Source organism: Mya arenaria, chromosome 9 (genome assembly GCF_026914265.1).
Source record: "Mya arenaria isolate MELC-2E11 chromosome 9, ASM2691426v1".
Classification (NCBI taxonomy): domain Eukaryota; kingdom Metazoa; phylum Mollusca; class Bivalvia; order Myida; family Myidae; genus Mya; species Mya arenaria.
The window spans coordinates 10,937,980-10,954,044 of record NC_069130.1 but is presented as its reverse complement, the minus strand read 5'-3'; the positions used below and the strand labels follow the sequence as shown (position 1 = coordinate 10,954,044).

Below are 16,065 nucleotides of genomic sequence, written 5' to 3'. Positions count from 1 at the left end.
GAGTCCTCTATTTGGTAATAACAGCAATATCGCAATTGATTCATTAAATGATTACATATTTGATGCATTTGTTGTCTATCGTTGTTTTGTGACGCTGTGTGCATCCTTAGTGCCTGTAATGCCTTAAGGTCTTCGTTACACAGGGCCCTCATTTTACAAGGTCTTCGTTACACAGGGCCCTCATTTTAAAGGGTCTTCGTTACACAGGACCGTCATTTTACAGGGTCTTCGTTACACAGGGCCCTCATTTTAAAGGGTCTTCGTTACACAGGGCCGTCATTTTACAGGGTCTTCGTTACACAGGGCCGTCATTTTGCAAGGTCTTCGTTACACAGGGCCGTCATTTTAAAGGGTCTTCGTTACACAGGGCCGTCATTTTACAGGGTCTTCGTTACACAGGGCCCTCATTTTACAAGGTCTTCGTTACACAGGACCGTCATTTTACAGGTTCTTCGTTACACAGAGCCCTCTTTTTACAAGGTCTTCGTTACACAGGGCCCTCATTTGACAGGGTCTTCGTTACACAGGGTCCCAATTTTACAGGTTCTTTGTCACACAGGGTTCTCATTTTACAGGTTCTTCGTGACACAGGGCCCTCATTTTACAGGGTCTTCGTTACACAGGGCCCTAATTTTACAGGTTCTTCGTTACACAGGGCTCTCATTTTACAGGGTCTTCTTTACACAGGGGCATCAATTTACAGGGTCTTCGTTACACAGGGCCCTCATTTTACAGGGTCTTCGTTACACATGGCCTTCGTTTTACAGGGTCTTCGTTCCACAGGGTCCTCATTTTACAGGATATTCGTTAAACAGGGTTCTCATTTTACAGGATCTTCGTTACACAGGTCTTCGCTTTACAAATTATTCTTTATACAGGGTGAATGTTATGCCGGTTAAAATTTTATTCAAGGTCTTCGTTATCCATGGTATTTATTATTCATGGCCTTCATTATACAGGGCCTTCATTATACAGGATCCTTATTCTAAAGGGTCTTCGGTATACAGGGTTTTTATTAAACAGGATCTTCGTTAAACAGGTTCTTCGATATACAGGGTTTCTTTTCACGGAGTCTTCGTTATACAGGTTCTTCGTTATACAGGTTCTAAGAATACAGGGTTTCTTTTCACGGGGTCTTCGTTATACAGGTTCTTCTTTATACAGGGTTTGCGTTATACAGAGTCTTCGTTATACAGGGTTTTCGTTTTACAGGGTTTTCATTATACAGGTCTTTGCTATACAGGGTCTTTGTTATTAATTAACTACTGTGTTTTTCCCTGAATCAATAATGACTTCATGGTATCACAGCATAGATATTCTCTTTTATTAATTCAGATAACTATCGAAAGAGGTTAATAACTCTCTTAAAACATTCCTTCAATAACATTTAGACAATATATCTCAATTAATATTGTAAATAGGTTTTTTAAAAGTGATCATTTAAGAGAGTGTTAAATATATGAATATATGTTTTAAATGATATGCGAAAGCGAAACATCTGACTTAAACAAGGAAGTATTAGGCTTCTGATTATAAAATGCAGGTATGTTATCCTCGGTTTTCAGTGATCATGTTAAGTATTATGATATTCGCACTATTCATTTTATGAATACATTTTTGAAAGTATTAGATTCATAGCTGAAATATATTCACTAAGATCTGTCGACTAAAGTTACTTGTCTGGTTTGGATGTTAGTTAAAAGCATGTTTGAATTAAATTAGATCGACGCATAAGTTTTGCGTTTGACTTATTTAAATTATTATTTCGTTCTGCCATTCTGTGTCTTACCGTTATTATCGTTATCAATGTTTCAATATTATCTTTTGGAGTGTGTTCAATATTTGAATAAATGTGTTTTAATTGATAAAAAATAAGTGTTTCAAGCGTAGCAAAGATAAAAATGAGATTGAATTTAATCAAGGAAGTGATTTGCTTCTGCATTATTAACATTAAGATCCAGATTTTAAAATAGATTTCATTTAGCTGTGACGACTGAAATGATTTGTGCGTACGTTTGGAATTTAGACATGGTATTGCTTTATTAAATAAGTTCGACGCTAAAGGATAAAATTGCCGATAATTGATACTAAATGTAAACCAAAGTTGATTATAACTATGTGGCTACATATTACCGAATATTCGAGTGAATTGACATGGGCGATTGCAATCCAGAGGTATATTTCATTTACATATGATATGATATGCATTGATATATATTACCACATAAGGCATATATTGTTATAATATTAACAAGAGGGTCATACTGGCCCTAAAACGCTCACCTAAGCAAAGGGCCAAAACTCTGTGATAAAGCATTTATGAAAATGTTGCAAGTTAAACATATCTTAAATGTTGACATTGCCTTGTTTTATATTTGTAAAAGTTCATGTAATGAAGATACCTGTAAGGTTTCATTGAATTTGGCCTGGTAGTTTGAGATATTTGTTTAAAAGCAAAACAGTAAGTCGGCCATTTTGTTTTTGTTAATCAATTTCATTGCCTTGTTGTTTTTGTAGAGGGTAATGCAATTAAGCTTCTTGTAAAGTTTCAGTGAATTTGGCCTGGTAGTTTGGGAGGTGATGTTTCTTAAAAGCGTTAGCAGGAAGTTGGCCAGATTGTTGTTGATCAATCGTGACCCCTTGCTGTATTTGTGTAGAAAGTTACATAAGGATGCTTCCTGTAAAGTTTCATTGAATTTGGACTTGTAGTTTTAGAGGATATATTTTTTAAGCCAAACAGGAAGTCAGCCATTGTTTTGTTTTTGTTGTTCATCAATCGTGACCCCTTGTTGTATTTTTGTAGAGGGTCACTCAAGGAAGCTTTCTGTAAAGTTTAATTGAATCTGAACTTGTAGTTTCAGAGGAGATTTTTTTAAAAGCAAAACAGGAAGTCAGCCATTGATTTTGTAGCACACTATTGTGGAAAATCATTACAAGGCAAGTTGATACAAGTAAATAATAAATGCCAAGAACATTCAATTAATTGTTGCATTGGCTGAACTTTAGGTGTGACATTTACAAAACTATTTTATGAAACGTTTCTTACATATGTACAGAGATAGAATTTGAAGTAAGCACTTACAATAATCCTTGCTAAAATCAAATGCGTACATATGTGTTATCACTGGTAACAATTAATTGAGTTTTATATGATAAATATACTGTTATATAATTGGATGTTTGATTTCAGACCCGGCGGGAGCTCACTGCACAGTTGAAGCAAGTCAAGCGCGACTTAGATCAATCGAAAAAGGTTTGTAAAAGTTACACACAGCATTGTACTTCCACATATTACCTTAAACACACATTACATAAAATATTAGAAGTTGAATTCCTCATATTTGATTTGGGCCATTATATCAATGCACGTATCCTATAGCCATTTGAATGATTTTGCATAATGTATTTTTGAAGTCAGATGCAACTAGTAGAACAAAAGGTGCATAATTCGGGAACGGTGTGATCTGTGACAAACATGCCAACATACTAACTGGTATTAATTATTGAATGAACCATTTTACGGATTTAAAATGTGAATTGTTTGCTAATTATTTAATCGAAACCATATTTTTCTTGTCGACATGTTCATCTATCTAGGAATGATTTTCTTTTACTAAGCCATATATGGTGTGTTTATAGAATTGCGCATTTGGAGCACCACACATTGTGTGACATTTGGATCACATGTTGATCCGCACGATTCATCCCCGATATTTATCTTTACCAACACATACGAAATTATAATTATAACAAAGATATATAAGTCATACATAATACATTCACTGCACGTTTCCTTTCAGTATGATAGCAAACTTAATCTGATCTTTAGGATGTACGTATTGATTTGACATTATGGCTAACTGGCTATTTAGGATAGGTTTACGAATGCTGCGGTTCCATGAATTTTAATCGAAAACAATTTAATTCAAAATATTGATTTTTTTCATGTAAATTGTGTAATTTTCAATCCGTGACGAAAAAACCCATCATTATTCGGTAAAGGTTAGAACTCTGACAAAAAACACAACGTAATTATGGGTTGTTTCGAGTGTTGGTACGGTATGAAATTCATTCCACAATTTGAATTGCCATTGCAACCGAAAGGAAATCTTTGAAACAAAATTCCTTTTTTTTCAAAAACTGCAGGGCTTAAAGCCAAGATATTTGGTGTGCAGCATTGCCTAGTTGCCCTTAACACATCTCATTCTGATAAAGTGAAAACGTCCATACTCTAGGAGTCACTTGTTTTACAAACATATACGTTGATTAATCATTGAATATTGTTTGTCTGAAACACCTTGGCCGGGACCCTTGGTATTTAATAGTTATGTAACATCATATAGTAGTCGTGTACCAAAATTGTTTATATTATACCAATTTCATCAGAACTGGCTAACCCCGGTGGTAACTAGTATCCTATAAATTTATAAAAGGAAATATTTGAGAATATTCTAGTCTGAAACCACAAGGCCAATACATGTAATATTTTTAATGTAGCCTCATAATGTGGTTTTTGGCAAATGTGTTTAAATTATGCTCCTCTTATCAAAGCAGGCCCCGCTCACGGTTTCACAAAGTTCTTATTATCTTATATATTTGTGTCTTGATATTTGCTATGTATCATCATATAATGGCCTTCTACCGAATTTCGTTCAAATTATGCACCTAGAGACTAAGATGACTCAAAATCTTTTGATCAATTTTTTTAAGCTACAACAATGAAATTTTGACCATGTGTACACATTTGATAGTAAATATAAATGTTGACCTCAGATGTCTTTGACTGGGACCTTTTGACACTTTTTTCGAAGGTGCTTCAATGACATTTGGAGCATGTGTACACAATCAACGTTATTCAGAAAAGAACAACATATACAATGTATTTCTTTCAAATAATACTATTGATTGAAATTTCATTTAGTTTGATGAAAAAAACAGCTTTAAAGTCTAAATAATAATGTGGATAGTGAAGGAGTTATTGAAATGAAAGTACGAACCTTGATATTATACAATCGTACTTTATATCGTTGCGATATCTTTGAATAATGCCATTGATATAATTTCAGTATGCTTCTACCTTAGGCATAATATTTGAGTAGGAAAAATTAACACTGGCGGATTGAAACCCTTTTATTCTATTTATGCATTATATATGTATATGTGGGTATTATTCTTAGTAATGTAGAAAAAAACAATCTAACTTATGTGATTTTGTAGCACACAAATCGAGATAATAGATGACTTATTTTGGGACTGTCAGAAAGTTAAACCACTATGGAATGCCTTAAATGACTTTATTAAACAACGATCGATAAATATCGTCATAACGAAAGAAATAAAAATGTTCGGTAACCATATCAAATTTAAACGCACACCAATATGTAATTTTCCTATTTTATTTATGAAATTTTATATATTCTCAATGAAATACCGAAACACTTTCTCATCATTCAATGCCTATTTACAATTCTTTACTCTCAGACAAAAATTGAAGGAGATATCGCAATACAAAACGATAGATGTGATTACCACACTCTCAAATGGAATGTATTTAAATTATAATATTTTTTAAAATAATTAAGATACTGATTATATACAGAACCAGAATGCATATAAATAGTATAGATTCCTTTTTTCCCTTTTTTACACAACCACGTATAGTAAAATCATCAATAGGTGAAGGGGAAGTGTGAGTGTGTGTATGTGTGTGCGTGTGTGTGTGTGTGTGTGTGTGTGTGTGTTCGTGCGTGTGTGTGTGTTTTGTTTTTGCGCGTGCGTGATTAGTTTTTGATATTCTGAAAATATGAAACAATATAGATATGCTTTTGATTTATAATGTGTTTGAGATTATTATTCAGTTATTATATTATCTATGTTCAAAATAAATGAGAAAAAAAATGTGTAAAATATTTGGGTGTATTTGAAAAGGTAGACAGTGATAGAAAAACGGTATTGCATTGGCGTCAAAGAACAGTTTTTGTAATCGGTTGTTTAATGTTATATAACATACACCAAAACTTATTGATTTTTTTTTTCAATTGTGTATCTATTTGTTAAATGCGTTGCATATACCATGTTTGAATTGATATTTTGTATGTATTAAGGAAACATCAGAATTCAGGACACAGTGTTCACAGATAAAAGACAACATCAAATGTAAGTTAAATATTTACACCTCAACTTCCATTCCTAAAATGAACTGCCTTTCGTCAATTGCGTTTATCAATCGATGAACGCAACATCTTCGGATGTGTTCGGATCGCAATTCATCGCATAACAATATAAATGAAAACTATTGATCTTGTTATTGTTTGTACTGTGTCAGCAGGTCCAGTTAAATATAAATCAACATTTAAGAAAGAGTTATATTATTATATTTTAAACGTATTGTTGCCAAAAGTGTTTCAATTTTACGTTTAAAAGTGCCTTCAAGTGGTTGATATTTTCCCGCGTTATTGTGACGTCATTAGAAAAATGTTTCCGGTTACAGTCGGGTCGTTCTATATAACGAATGGGTAAGAAAGGATTACTGAAAGGTTATCCTAAATGAAATAAAGTAATTTTTAGCGTTTCTTGAATGAAATAATAAGCAATGGTGTACATATAAGGAATGATTTGCGGGTTTGATGTCATTATTTGGGATATGAACGCAATTGGGCTTGTCAAAGTACGCGTGGGGTCCTTCGGACTCACACCTTTAGACCAGCCCAATTGCGTTCATACCCCGATAATGACATCAACCCCACAATCCATCCATTAAATACCTACCTATTGTTCAGGTACCAATACATAAATCAATTTACACTGCATTTAAACATATACATAGTAATTATTGCAAATTATAATAATTATGTTGTTATGTATTATTTATTGCTTTGATTGGGGTAAAATATTGCAATTGTATCGTTTAATGTTTAGTGGTATGAATTGTACTTTATGTGATTAGAATAATCCATATTTATAACTGCCCGAGACAAATTGTTAACAAATTATGAATCTACTAACATTTCCGTAATAGCAATTCGTTATTGAGCGGACATCATTTTATTGTCATTTTGTTTCTAAGGGACTCAACCAACTGGAACAGTTGATGTCAAGACCTGCACTTATAAATACGGTTTGGAAAAAATCATCTTGATTTTTACATTCCCGGATGGCACTCAGACGGTAATCATTTTGTGTAAACTTCTTGGTTATAACCACGTGTTTGAAGCTAACAATTTCTTGTAATAACAGAATAATACTGTTAAAATAAATTATCGTATAAAGTTGAACATTTGCCTACGTTGTGGGGAAATACTGTCAATATCCGATTTATTCTCTGCGCAAAAAATGCAATGGTTTATTTTGATTTTGTAATAGTTTTCCTAATCTAAGGAAAGCGTGTTTCTGAAAAACAAGATCTGCCTTAGGCTAGCACCAAAGCAAAACGACAAGCGGTTGTCACTACTGGGTAAATCATAAGAGGGCTAGTCCAAGCGTAGTTTAACAAGTCATATATAAATGCTTGTTCAAATCAGGGTCAGGTTTTAACTTAAATAATAACACAGATGTTGGTTTGCTAAAAATAGTATTTAAACTGATCTATCTGTTTATCTTAAGTTACACGTCTCAGACGGATTAAGCTGTTTTCTAAGTAGAGCTTAACACTTATACTATCTTACTTATGATGAGAAATGAAATAAAGAATGAAATATCTTAAACGTGCGGAGTGATTTTTCTTTTGACCAACAGAAAAAGAGCAATATTTAATTACATCATTGTAATAAAAAAATGGTTGTATTTATTATATGATAGGAAGAAAGATTCCTACCTATTAACTCTCAATTGAAAATGTCTTATTGCAAAAGACTACTTTAATTACCCTTAAGCACATAGAGCCTAGACGTGAACAGTCACACGGCAGCCCTCTCTTTGTATAAGTTCAAACAAAGTACATTTTTCACTCTGGATTAGCGACATATTCCCGCACAAAAACTGTCCCCGGACGGCTGCTAACTCGTATCTGATAGTACTTACTGGCGATTTTTGACTGCATGTGAGTTTCTTATTAATAAAAAGGATACACTGCATGATTGAACTTAAAATACGTCTGGACATCAGTGTTGACATTTTGAATTTTTGGCCATTTTGACTTCCGGTTCAATTTATTTTCGCACTTTGAGCAATGTAAAACTGTCGGTGGTCGGTTGTAAGGTTACCCCCCCCCCCCCCCGGATGGTTTAAATGTATAAATATGAAAAAATGTACTAACCTTCGTTTTATACGATAAATTCTGCCGAATTATCTTGTTAAAAGACAATAGACTCGCGTTTTTAATCTTGCGAAAAAATAGGTCATTAGCAATCTGAAACAAAGGGAGATTACAGCATTTCCTTTTGTATTCCTTAATTAATTAAAAGGATGTATGCTATATACAGTAAGACAATATGAATATGTATGCATTTTTTTCTTAAAACACTAAAATCTTAAGCTTTTTCAATTTGCCTTACCTTAACAATGCGTTTGATTTTAATCACATTTTTTTAATTATTTTTGTTCTTCCCCCGACTTTATCGTACAGTACAGAGATAAAAAAATGCCCAAAAGCAAACATTCAGAACGGAAATATGATGATGCTTAAATTAAAATCAAAATTGTTCCTTTTTAACTGGCAAATAATTGTTTATGTCAAATGTATTCTGAGGTATATTTCTTACTAAGTAGCAATATCCATTTCATCACGTACAATACAACATTTGTCTTCTCTGTTTACAGACTCACCATTCGTCCCCGGGAAGCAAAATAAAAGGCGGACCGTTCGATGGATATTTTAGTCGTGATTGTGAGGGCGAGATGCTTTGTAGAATGTTAAAGGCAGCGTTCAGAAGAGGGATGATGTTCAACTTGGGGAAGACAGGAACAGTTATCCTGAATGGTGTGACATTGTATACGGGTTCAGTGTATGATTCCGAGTAAGAATAATTTCATACTATTTGGTATAATAAGAGTCAGCTGAGGATGTTCAAGAGAGGATAGGTATTAACTTTTGTGAAGTTAAGGAAATCTGTTCTGAATGCCGTTTTGTTAAGGGGCCCATGTATGCACGTTTTGAGCAAGTTTTACTTTTTAATGTACAGTTATTATATCATCAATATCATGTTCAAGAGCTACTTAAATTGCAATTTTAACTTCCCTTTAATCCATAATAAATATGACACTTTTGAATCTGTAAATTATGACAAACGATTTAATAATTGATTTAAAAAAGATTGCATATATTTAAAAAAAGACTTTAGAAATAAATAAAACTGATCGCTCATTAGGAAAATTGCAATCCCTATTTCCAAACGTTTTTGCTTCAAATTATTTCCTTCCGTACAAAATATAATACGAAAACAATTCTTCGAACACTACATCAATGTTCTAGCATGTATTCAATATATTTTCTTTTTTTAATATTTGTCTAAACTTTTTATAAAAAAATCCCGAGAAATTTACACAGCAATTTACTAACCAATTTAAATATCCCACTCAAAGTCAACGATTATCTATCCGATGAAGCGTAGTGAAGGAGGTAAAATAAGTTGTTTCTGAAAAATGCAATAAAGTTCTTAGGTAGAATATAGTGTTCAGAAGTTTTCATATCCTTTTGATCTTTAAAGGATTGAAAAAGGATTATTTTGTTTTCCACTAAACGATCTTAGAAAAAGGCTTTTATAATATATGACGCATCGAATAACTATTACTCATGTAGTATTCTGTATTAAGCCTAGACATTTTATGTCGATAACTATGGTCTTGATACCAAACTAATGCAATCATTGGACTATTCATATATTCAATGCAATATTTTTTTCCAAAACGAATTGCAAACAATCCAGTACATATATCCAAGGTTTCATCAACTATGGTAATATATAACGGAACTATTGGTGGTTAAGCTGTCCTGGTAAAATATGAGGTCAATATTGGTAACGTAACCTTCAGTCACAGATGTCACCTTTTCAATGATTGTTCAAAATTTCCTAATAAATGTATAGTCATTTATTCGTAAGTATTTGACATGCACATGCCATTGAAAGTCTTAACATGACAGCCGTAGAAATTATCAACACAAATATCCATTTTCCTTACTCACAGTAACCGTTTGCACATGTGTTAGAAGTCCCATCACCACATATTATTTTAATTCTGCCCTTTGAAACAGTGATAACAAACGGACGAGCGTTGAGCATACCCATACAGTACTCTTGTTTAACAGTTAAATTGCTTGTATACCTTCTGTATTGTTATGTCTAATGCAATGTCTGTTAACTGATAAATTGATGTTTTCAAAATAGCTGACATGGTGTAATTGCAACAATTAACACAATAACATTTGAATTATGGATTGTCTTTTATCATGGAACCTTTTCCGTAATACAAAAGCGCTCACTCACCGTATTAAGTGTGTGAATACCACGTGATAAATTGCGTCATAAATTCTACATTGGAAGGCAATATTTTGCTTAGAAGCAGACTTAATTAAATCAAAGATAACTTCACTATTTCCTCACAATTTTAAATGTATGCCGCTTACGAAGACCCGCCTTTGGTCTATTACCAGATTTTGATTGAGGGTTTAGTTTTTGAAAACACTTCGACAAACCTTGTCACAATACGGCCGTCTGATGGAGCACTGTCAAAACATTATTTTGGAAACACGTTTTGATGACACTTATCACCTTATCTAACCTTTGTTATAACACGAAGGCGTGGCTCTTTAAGTGGCATAGACTGCCCTTAGTTTTATTTTAAATGGTGAAGTAAAAGAAAAGTTATCTTTGATTTAAGTCTTTATTTTAGAAAAAAAATGTTGCCTTCCTACGTAGCGCATATGACGTAATTTATCACGTGGTATACACACACTGTGTATTGTAATGAAAACTCGATAGTCAGAATTTAGCCCGCTTATAAAGTTTATAGAATTAGTCACGCATAAACTTTAGGGTTTTCGCCAGGATTTTCTGAAGGGTTGTCGGGACTGACTATTGGGATGAGTATGGGAGTGGTGTCACCTCCCTTCTGTAGCGTAATGCTACTGTTCACTTAACTTGTTGGAAGTCTTTTGGTTATTAAACGACAACTGTTCGAATGTTAGTTCTTTATTGTTCCACGTTCTAAGTATTTTAATCAGTTCTAAATACAGCATGACATTTAAGGTAATACCACAACCTAACTGCCGTCCATCAAGGACCCCGGCTTCTATAGCCCCATCTGTCTTTACATCGAAACTCATCCAATTTAAGTAGTATGACTATGACAGCTTAATAATCCAAAGCATACACGTTTTAGTAATTAACAAGACTATTAATGAAACTCACCTGCTAAATAGTCCAACTATAAAATGTTGTTTTTCATATGTTTTTGTATGCTCAAAGTTTTTTACGAATCAATTGTTCATGTAAGTGAGAAGTAATGTTGATAAATGTGTTAAACACGGACTCCCTGGAGTCTGTTGTCCTTGTTCATAACAAGCGGGGATCACGTGAATCATGTGATTGTACTCAAATAATTATTGCATGCAATAAAGTAAAATATTGAACACACATTCAGGTAGGAGAGTATCGAGTATGGAAATACACATCAATATCAAATTATATTTCGGCGCTAATATCGCGAGCATTACTTTCACACCGGCTGAGGTCCCCTGCACGCGCATGCATGTATTTGCTTAGAGAACGATACGAACGCTAGACTTATATGATGCATGAGGAGTTTGAGTTTAGATATGTTGAAATTCTAAGATGGAATAATTTGTTTTTTTCATGATAACTTACAATCGGAACTTCAACTTATATTGGCATTCTTTGTTTATGATACTCAATTGCAATGTCAGGGTAAAACCTCATGTTACTTCAATGGGGTTCTCACATGGGTCACCACCGGTCAAAAGTAGAAAATGACGTTCGTTTCTAAATATTAACTTTTTGACATAAAATATTTCTTATTCAATAAATAACAATGCTATTTATGCTATTTTCTTTTTCTACACGAAACATTTTGGATCTGCTTGTATTTTAAAGATGCAATCCTAGGCCAAAATTTCAAGTTTAACGATTTGTTTTGAACTATGAAACGCTGCCACAGTCATTTGATAAGAACGAACTCCTACTTTGGTGTGATATGACCTAGAATACTTCAAGTGACATTAAACGTTTTTATTTCTTCAGATTTATTAAAATGGTCAGCCCTACAGACAATTTAGAATAAAATAACTGCATAAACTGCAGATGTCAGAAAATCTCGAAAAGCCTAAATAACTTAATGTTCTACAACTTCAAATTGATTGAAAAATGTTGAGTACGAAAGGACATGCCAAGAAAAGAATCCAAACAAAATGTTGCAACAAATAAAAGTAGCCTGCATGTCGAATTTCCCTCCAATCTTCAATAAAACCAGAATTCTTACACGAACATGCGCGTAGCTGATGAATTATATTCAAGTTCCCGAAAGTATAATTTGATTTGTCTAAGAGATTCACATGATTAGTATCTTTTCAATGGGTGTGACAGTGTCAAAATAGCTGACAAAAGCGCTAAGAAATTTATGATTTGGACTTCGTTGTTATTAGAAAGTGGAACGCCTTAATCTGTCCGTTAATATCAGCGAAGAAAACAGCGTGCCTCGGACTGTTCTTTCTCTGATATAACGGACAGTTTTCATTTTTTCACCCTTACATAAGAAACAGTCTGCTTTCGTTACTGTGCCTTTGAAAAGAAAGTTCAAATGCACAATGAATACGTTGTGAGTATCAGTTACGTGTGCTTCTTGTATACTATTAAAGAAAAAATCAAATATATGTAGCCCGCGAGTATTCGACTGTTGGGATAAGAGTGAGGTTTGTGCACGTAAACTGGTTTAAACCCCCAGTAAATTTACATTTTACTGACCGTTCCAAGGCGGTACCTAACAATCCTTAAATAAATATACCTTTTTTTGTATATATAGTATGTATGCACTGTGCCGTTTGTGGAGTTATGTGCTGTTCTTCCATGTTTCTTGTATGTGATTTTTTGTTTTTGTGTTTTATGTCTTTGGCGTTTACCCAGTACCATTAAACCTGGTTTATGTTTAAACATTTTGCTATTGAGCTTGTTTCTGTAGTTTTTCACATAAGACTTCATATAGGCAAACACAATTATGTGACTTCCAAAATTTGCTGATAATTAATATTTTGTGTCTGTAAAGTTGTAATTAACTTCTATTTTAAGAAAACTACGCCCGACTTACGTCAAATATATAAAGACATTGAAAAAGGAGCTTAGAGCCAAACGCATCACAGAGGCGAACATAGATCAGACGGGGACGCTTGAAGAGGCTTTTACTGTCGATGGTTGTTAACTTTCGTAAGTCATGTGCTATCGATAGTTTTACTCCGAAGGATAATGCCATATTCATTTTGGTATTGTATAGAACATTGCATGCCAGTCAAAAATCTTTCTCACTGCAATCAATTTCGCTTCTGTGTCTTTATCGAGTCCAGTTTTAAATTTCGTTGACTACTAGAGGGAAATTAATTGTTACATTTCATAACGGCATGAATTTGTTTCAATACAAACGATGAATTATTTTGTCAAGTTAGCATAAGATAATTTAAACATTTTAAAATCAAGACTTAAGTAGCAGTAAAGTGTGTTTCTATAACACTTTTAAGTTATCTATCATTTTTTGGAAAATAAATGAAAACATAAATTGTACTTCAATGTCACAATAGTTTCTGTTTTGTTTCAATATGAAATGTGCATGTTAATTTTTAAAGTGTAATAAAACACTACCAGAAGAAGTATGAACATACAATGTATTATTTTTTGTTTTTGTATCTTAATAACGAATAAGATCAAGGATGCGATTTTGTTGAACTTGATGGCTTTGTTTCTTAATATAATATCGTTAACAAAGTGTTGTATTTCTTTGTTACATCTATTTCATAATCGATGAAGCAGCTTTGTACTTTTATCATTTGACAATTTTACAGAATGCAATGTAATATTTAGTAAGTGGATGTGGTTCATGTCCATGTATTTTTCTTTCATGATTGCAGTTCATTTACAAAGTTTAATTAATTTAGGTTCATCTGTGCTCGAATATGAGCTGAGTTCTGTAATGATATAGTAGCGAAGTTGACAGACAGTGGCATAACAGAGGCGATTGGAGAAACTGCCTGAATCTTTAAAACGTTGAGACGTTCATGGTCGATATTTTTGGTATACAGTTCAAGGTCACCTGTTGTGGACCTCGAGTGAAAAAAAAATACAGGCGTGATGTATATGATTAACATTATTGTTTTACTTAACCAAAGGACATAAGTTTTATTTTTGGTTACCTCGCAAAGGAATTTCTACATTTTATGATTATCTTATTTGTTTGGTAAGTAAATGTTCCATAGAGCACTGTTCCATTTACTTTATACAGTAACTATTCCTATTCCATTCTGCTATAAAAAATACAAAAATCATAAAATGTGCAAACAATGTTAACAATATCCTATCAACAACTTTTAAAACACCTTTTCACACAATAATTGTATAAATGTAATACTAATACTAATAAAACGTAATGCGAATAAGTATTTTTAACCGTTTTATGTATTCATACAACCAAAATTTATTAATCAAGATAATTGTTTTGATTCGTGTGAAGCTCTGAATATGTTGCTATATGATGTTGTGTTTTTGTCAGTATCAGGTAGGCTTTAACTTTGTCCATCTAAAAGATTAATTAGCTATTTTGGTTTCAGCGTTAATTCACCTGTAGCTTCCATTGTATTTTTATGTATGGCAAGACAATCTGTCATGGTTAAATTTCTTCATAATCAATAATATTTAGGTCAAATCTATGTTTTTCTTGATAAACTATTTTTAATATTAGAATGTTATAATTGTTCATGCGGTATGTCTGCGTATATTCTTTTTTATCAATTATGAAAACATATAACAAAAACCTTATAACTGCTAACGAAGAAGACCTAATTAGACACATATATATCAGACATGTTAATATTGCCCGGATTAAAATGCTCAATGACATATTTTTGGGAAAGGTCTCAATGTTGTACCATGGAAGATCATGTGATCAAAACGGACGAGCCAAATTTTAAAATTGTAAAATAAAACAAGTTGTTAATTTTCTACGTAACAACAGAGCTTACAGCGATATCTGTATTTACAATTTCAGAGATATGTATTATACAATGTTTTTATGAATAACTAGTATTTTTAATACTTAATGAAATGTTGGTATTAACATGTATATCACTTACCCGTGACTGTTTGCATCTTTTCGCTAGGTACGAATCTGTTTTTACTTTCGCAAACATGCATTGTTAAACTTTTGATGTACATTACTTTTATCAGCTAAGTCCAATCATAGTTCTGTCATAAACAGGTAGGTTAGGCATTTATACTAGTACATGATTGCGAGGTTTAACTTGACACAATATGTAGTACAAAACAAACTTAATACGATAATAATCAATTGTACTGAGGATCAATCTAATGTTGTTTTTATCTTATCTTACACAAAACAATTTTGTTTTGGAAGCACTTCAAGTATCCATTTCAGTCATGAATACCATGGTATTTTATTCAATGTTTGTAGTTGTTTCATGTTATAACCCATGCATGTAGTCATTGTCTTACTTTGTATGCAAACCTGAAAATGAATTATGAAAATCCTTTGTATTACTAGATATCATATCTGTATTTTAAATGAACATTTTAATCGGAAAATAAATACGGACACAGTTTATATTTTTATGTTTCAAATTGACCTTGCAATTTCAAAATACTTACTTGTGTACAATGAAAATTTGCAAAAATTCAATCATGAAGCGTTCTTAATAAATAATACACCGAACACACTCAACAACCCAAACCGGCATACAACTAAATATCGAGCGAATGTCCAAGTCACTTAAATGAAAATGCGTTAACATTCAAATGAGAAATACTATGAAAACTAAAGGGACACCCCTGAAAAGTGCATTTACTTGTACTTGTCTTTAAAACTATTCTTTATTTTGTATGTGGCCAATATCTAACT

General features: G+C 32.8%; 1 protein-coding gene across 2 annotated transcripts; it reads left to right on the top strand.

Annotated features, from left to right (window-relative positions):
- The first annotated feature begins 1,658 nt into the window (after positions 1–1,658).
- LOC128245721 (uncharacterized) lies at positions 1,659–15,769 on the top strand. 2 transcript variants are annotated; one of them, XM_052963949.1, is made up of 7 exons: positions 1,659–2,175; positions 3,191–3,253; positions 6,105–6,156; positions 7,067–7,167; positions 8,758–8,954; positions 13,236–13,370; positions 14,093–15,769. In XM_052963949.1, the coding sequence occupies exons 1-6, from the start codon at positions 2,155–2,157 to the stop codon at positions 13,363–13,365; spliced, it is 564 nt and encodes a 187-aa protein (XP_052819909.1). In that variant the 5' UTR covers positions 1,659–2,154; the 3' UTR covers positions 13,366–13,370; positions 14,093–15,769. The 2 variants fall into 2 exon arrangements, with proteins under 2 accessions (XP_052819909.1, XP_052819908.1); XM_052963948.1 differs by having other exon boundaries at positions 13,236–15,769.
- The last annotated feature ends 296 nt before the right edge of the window (positions 15,770–16,065 follow it).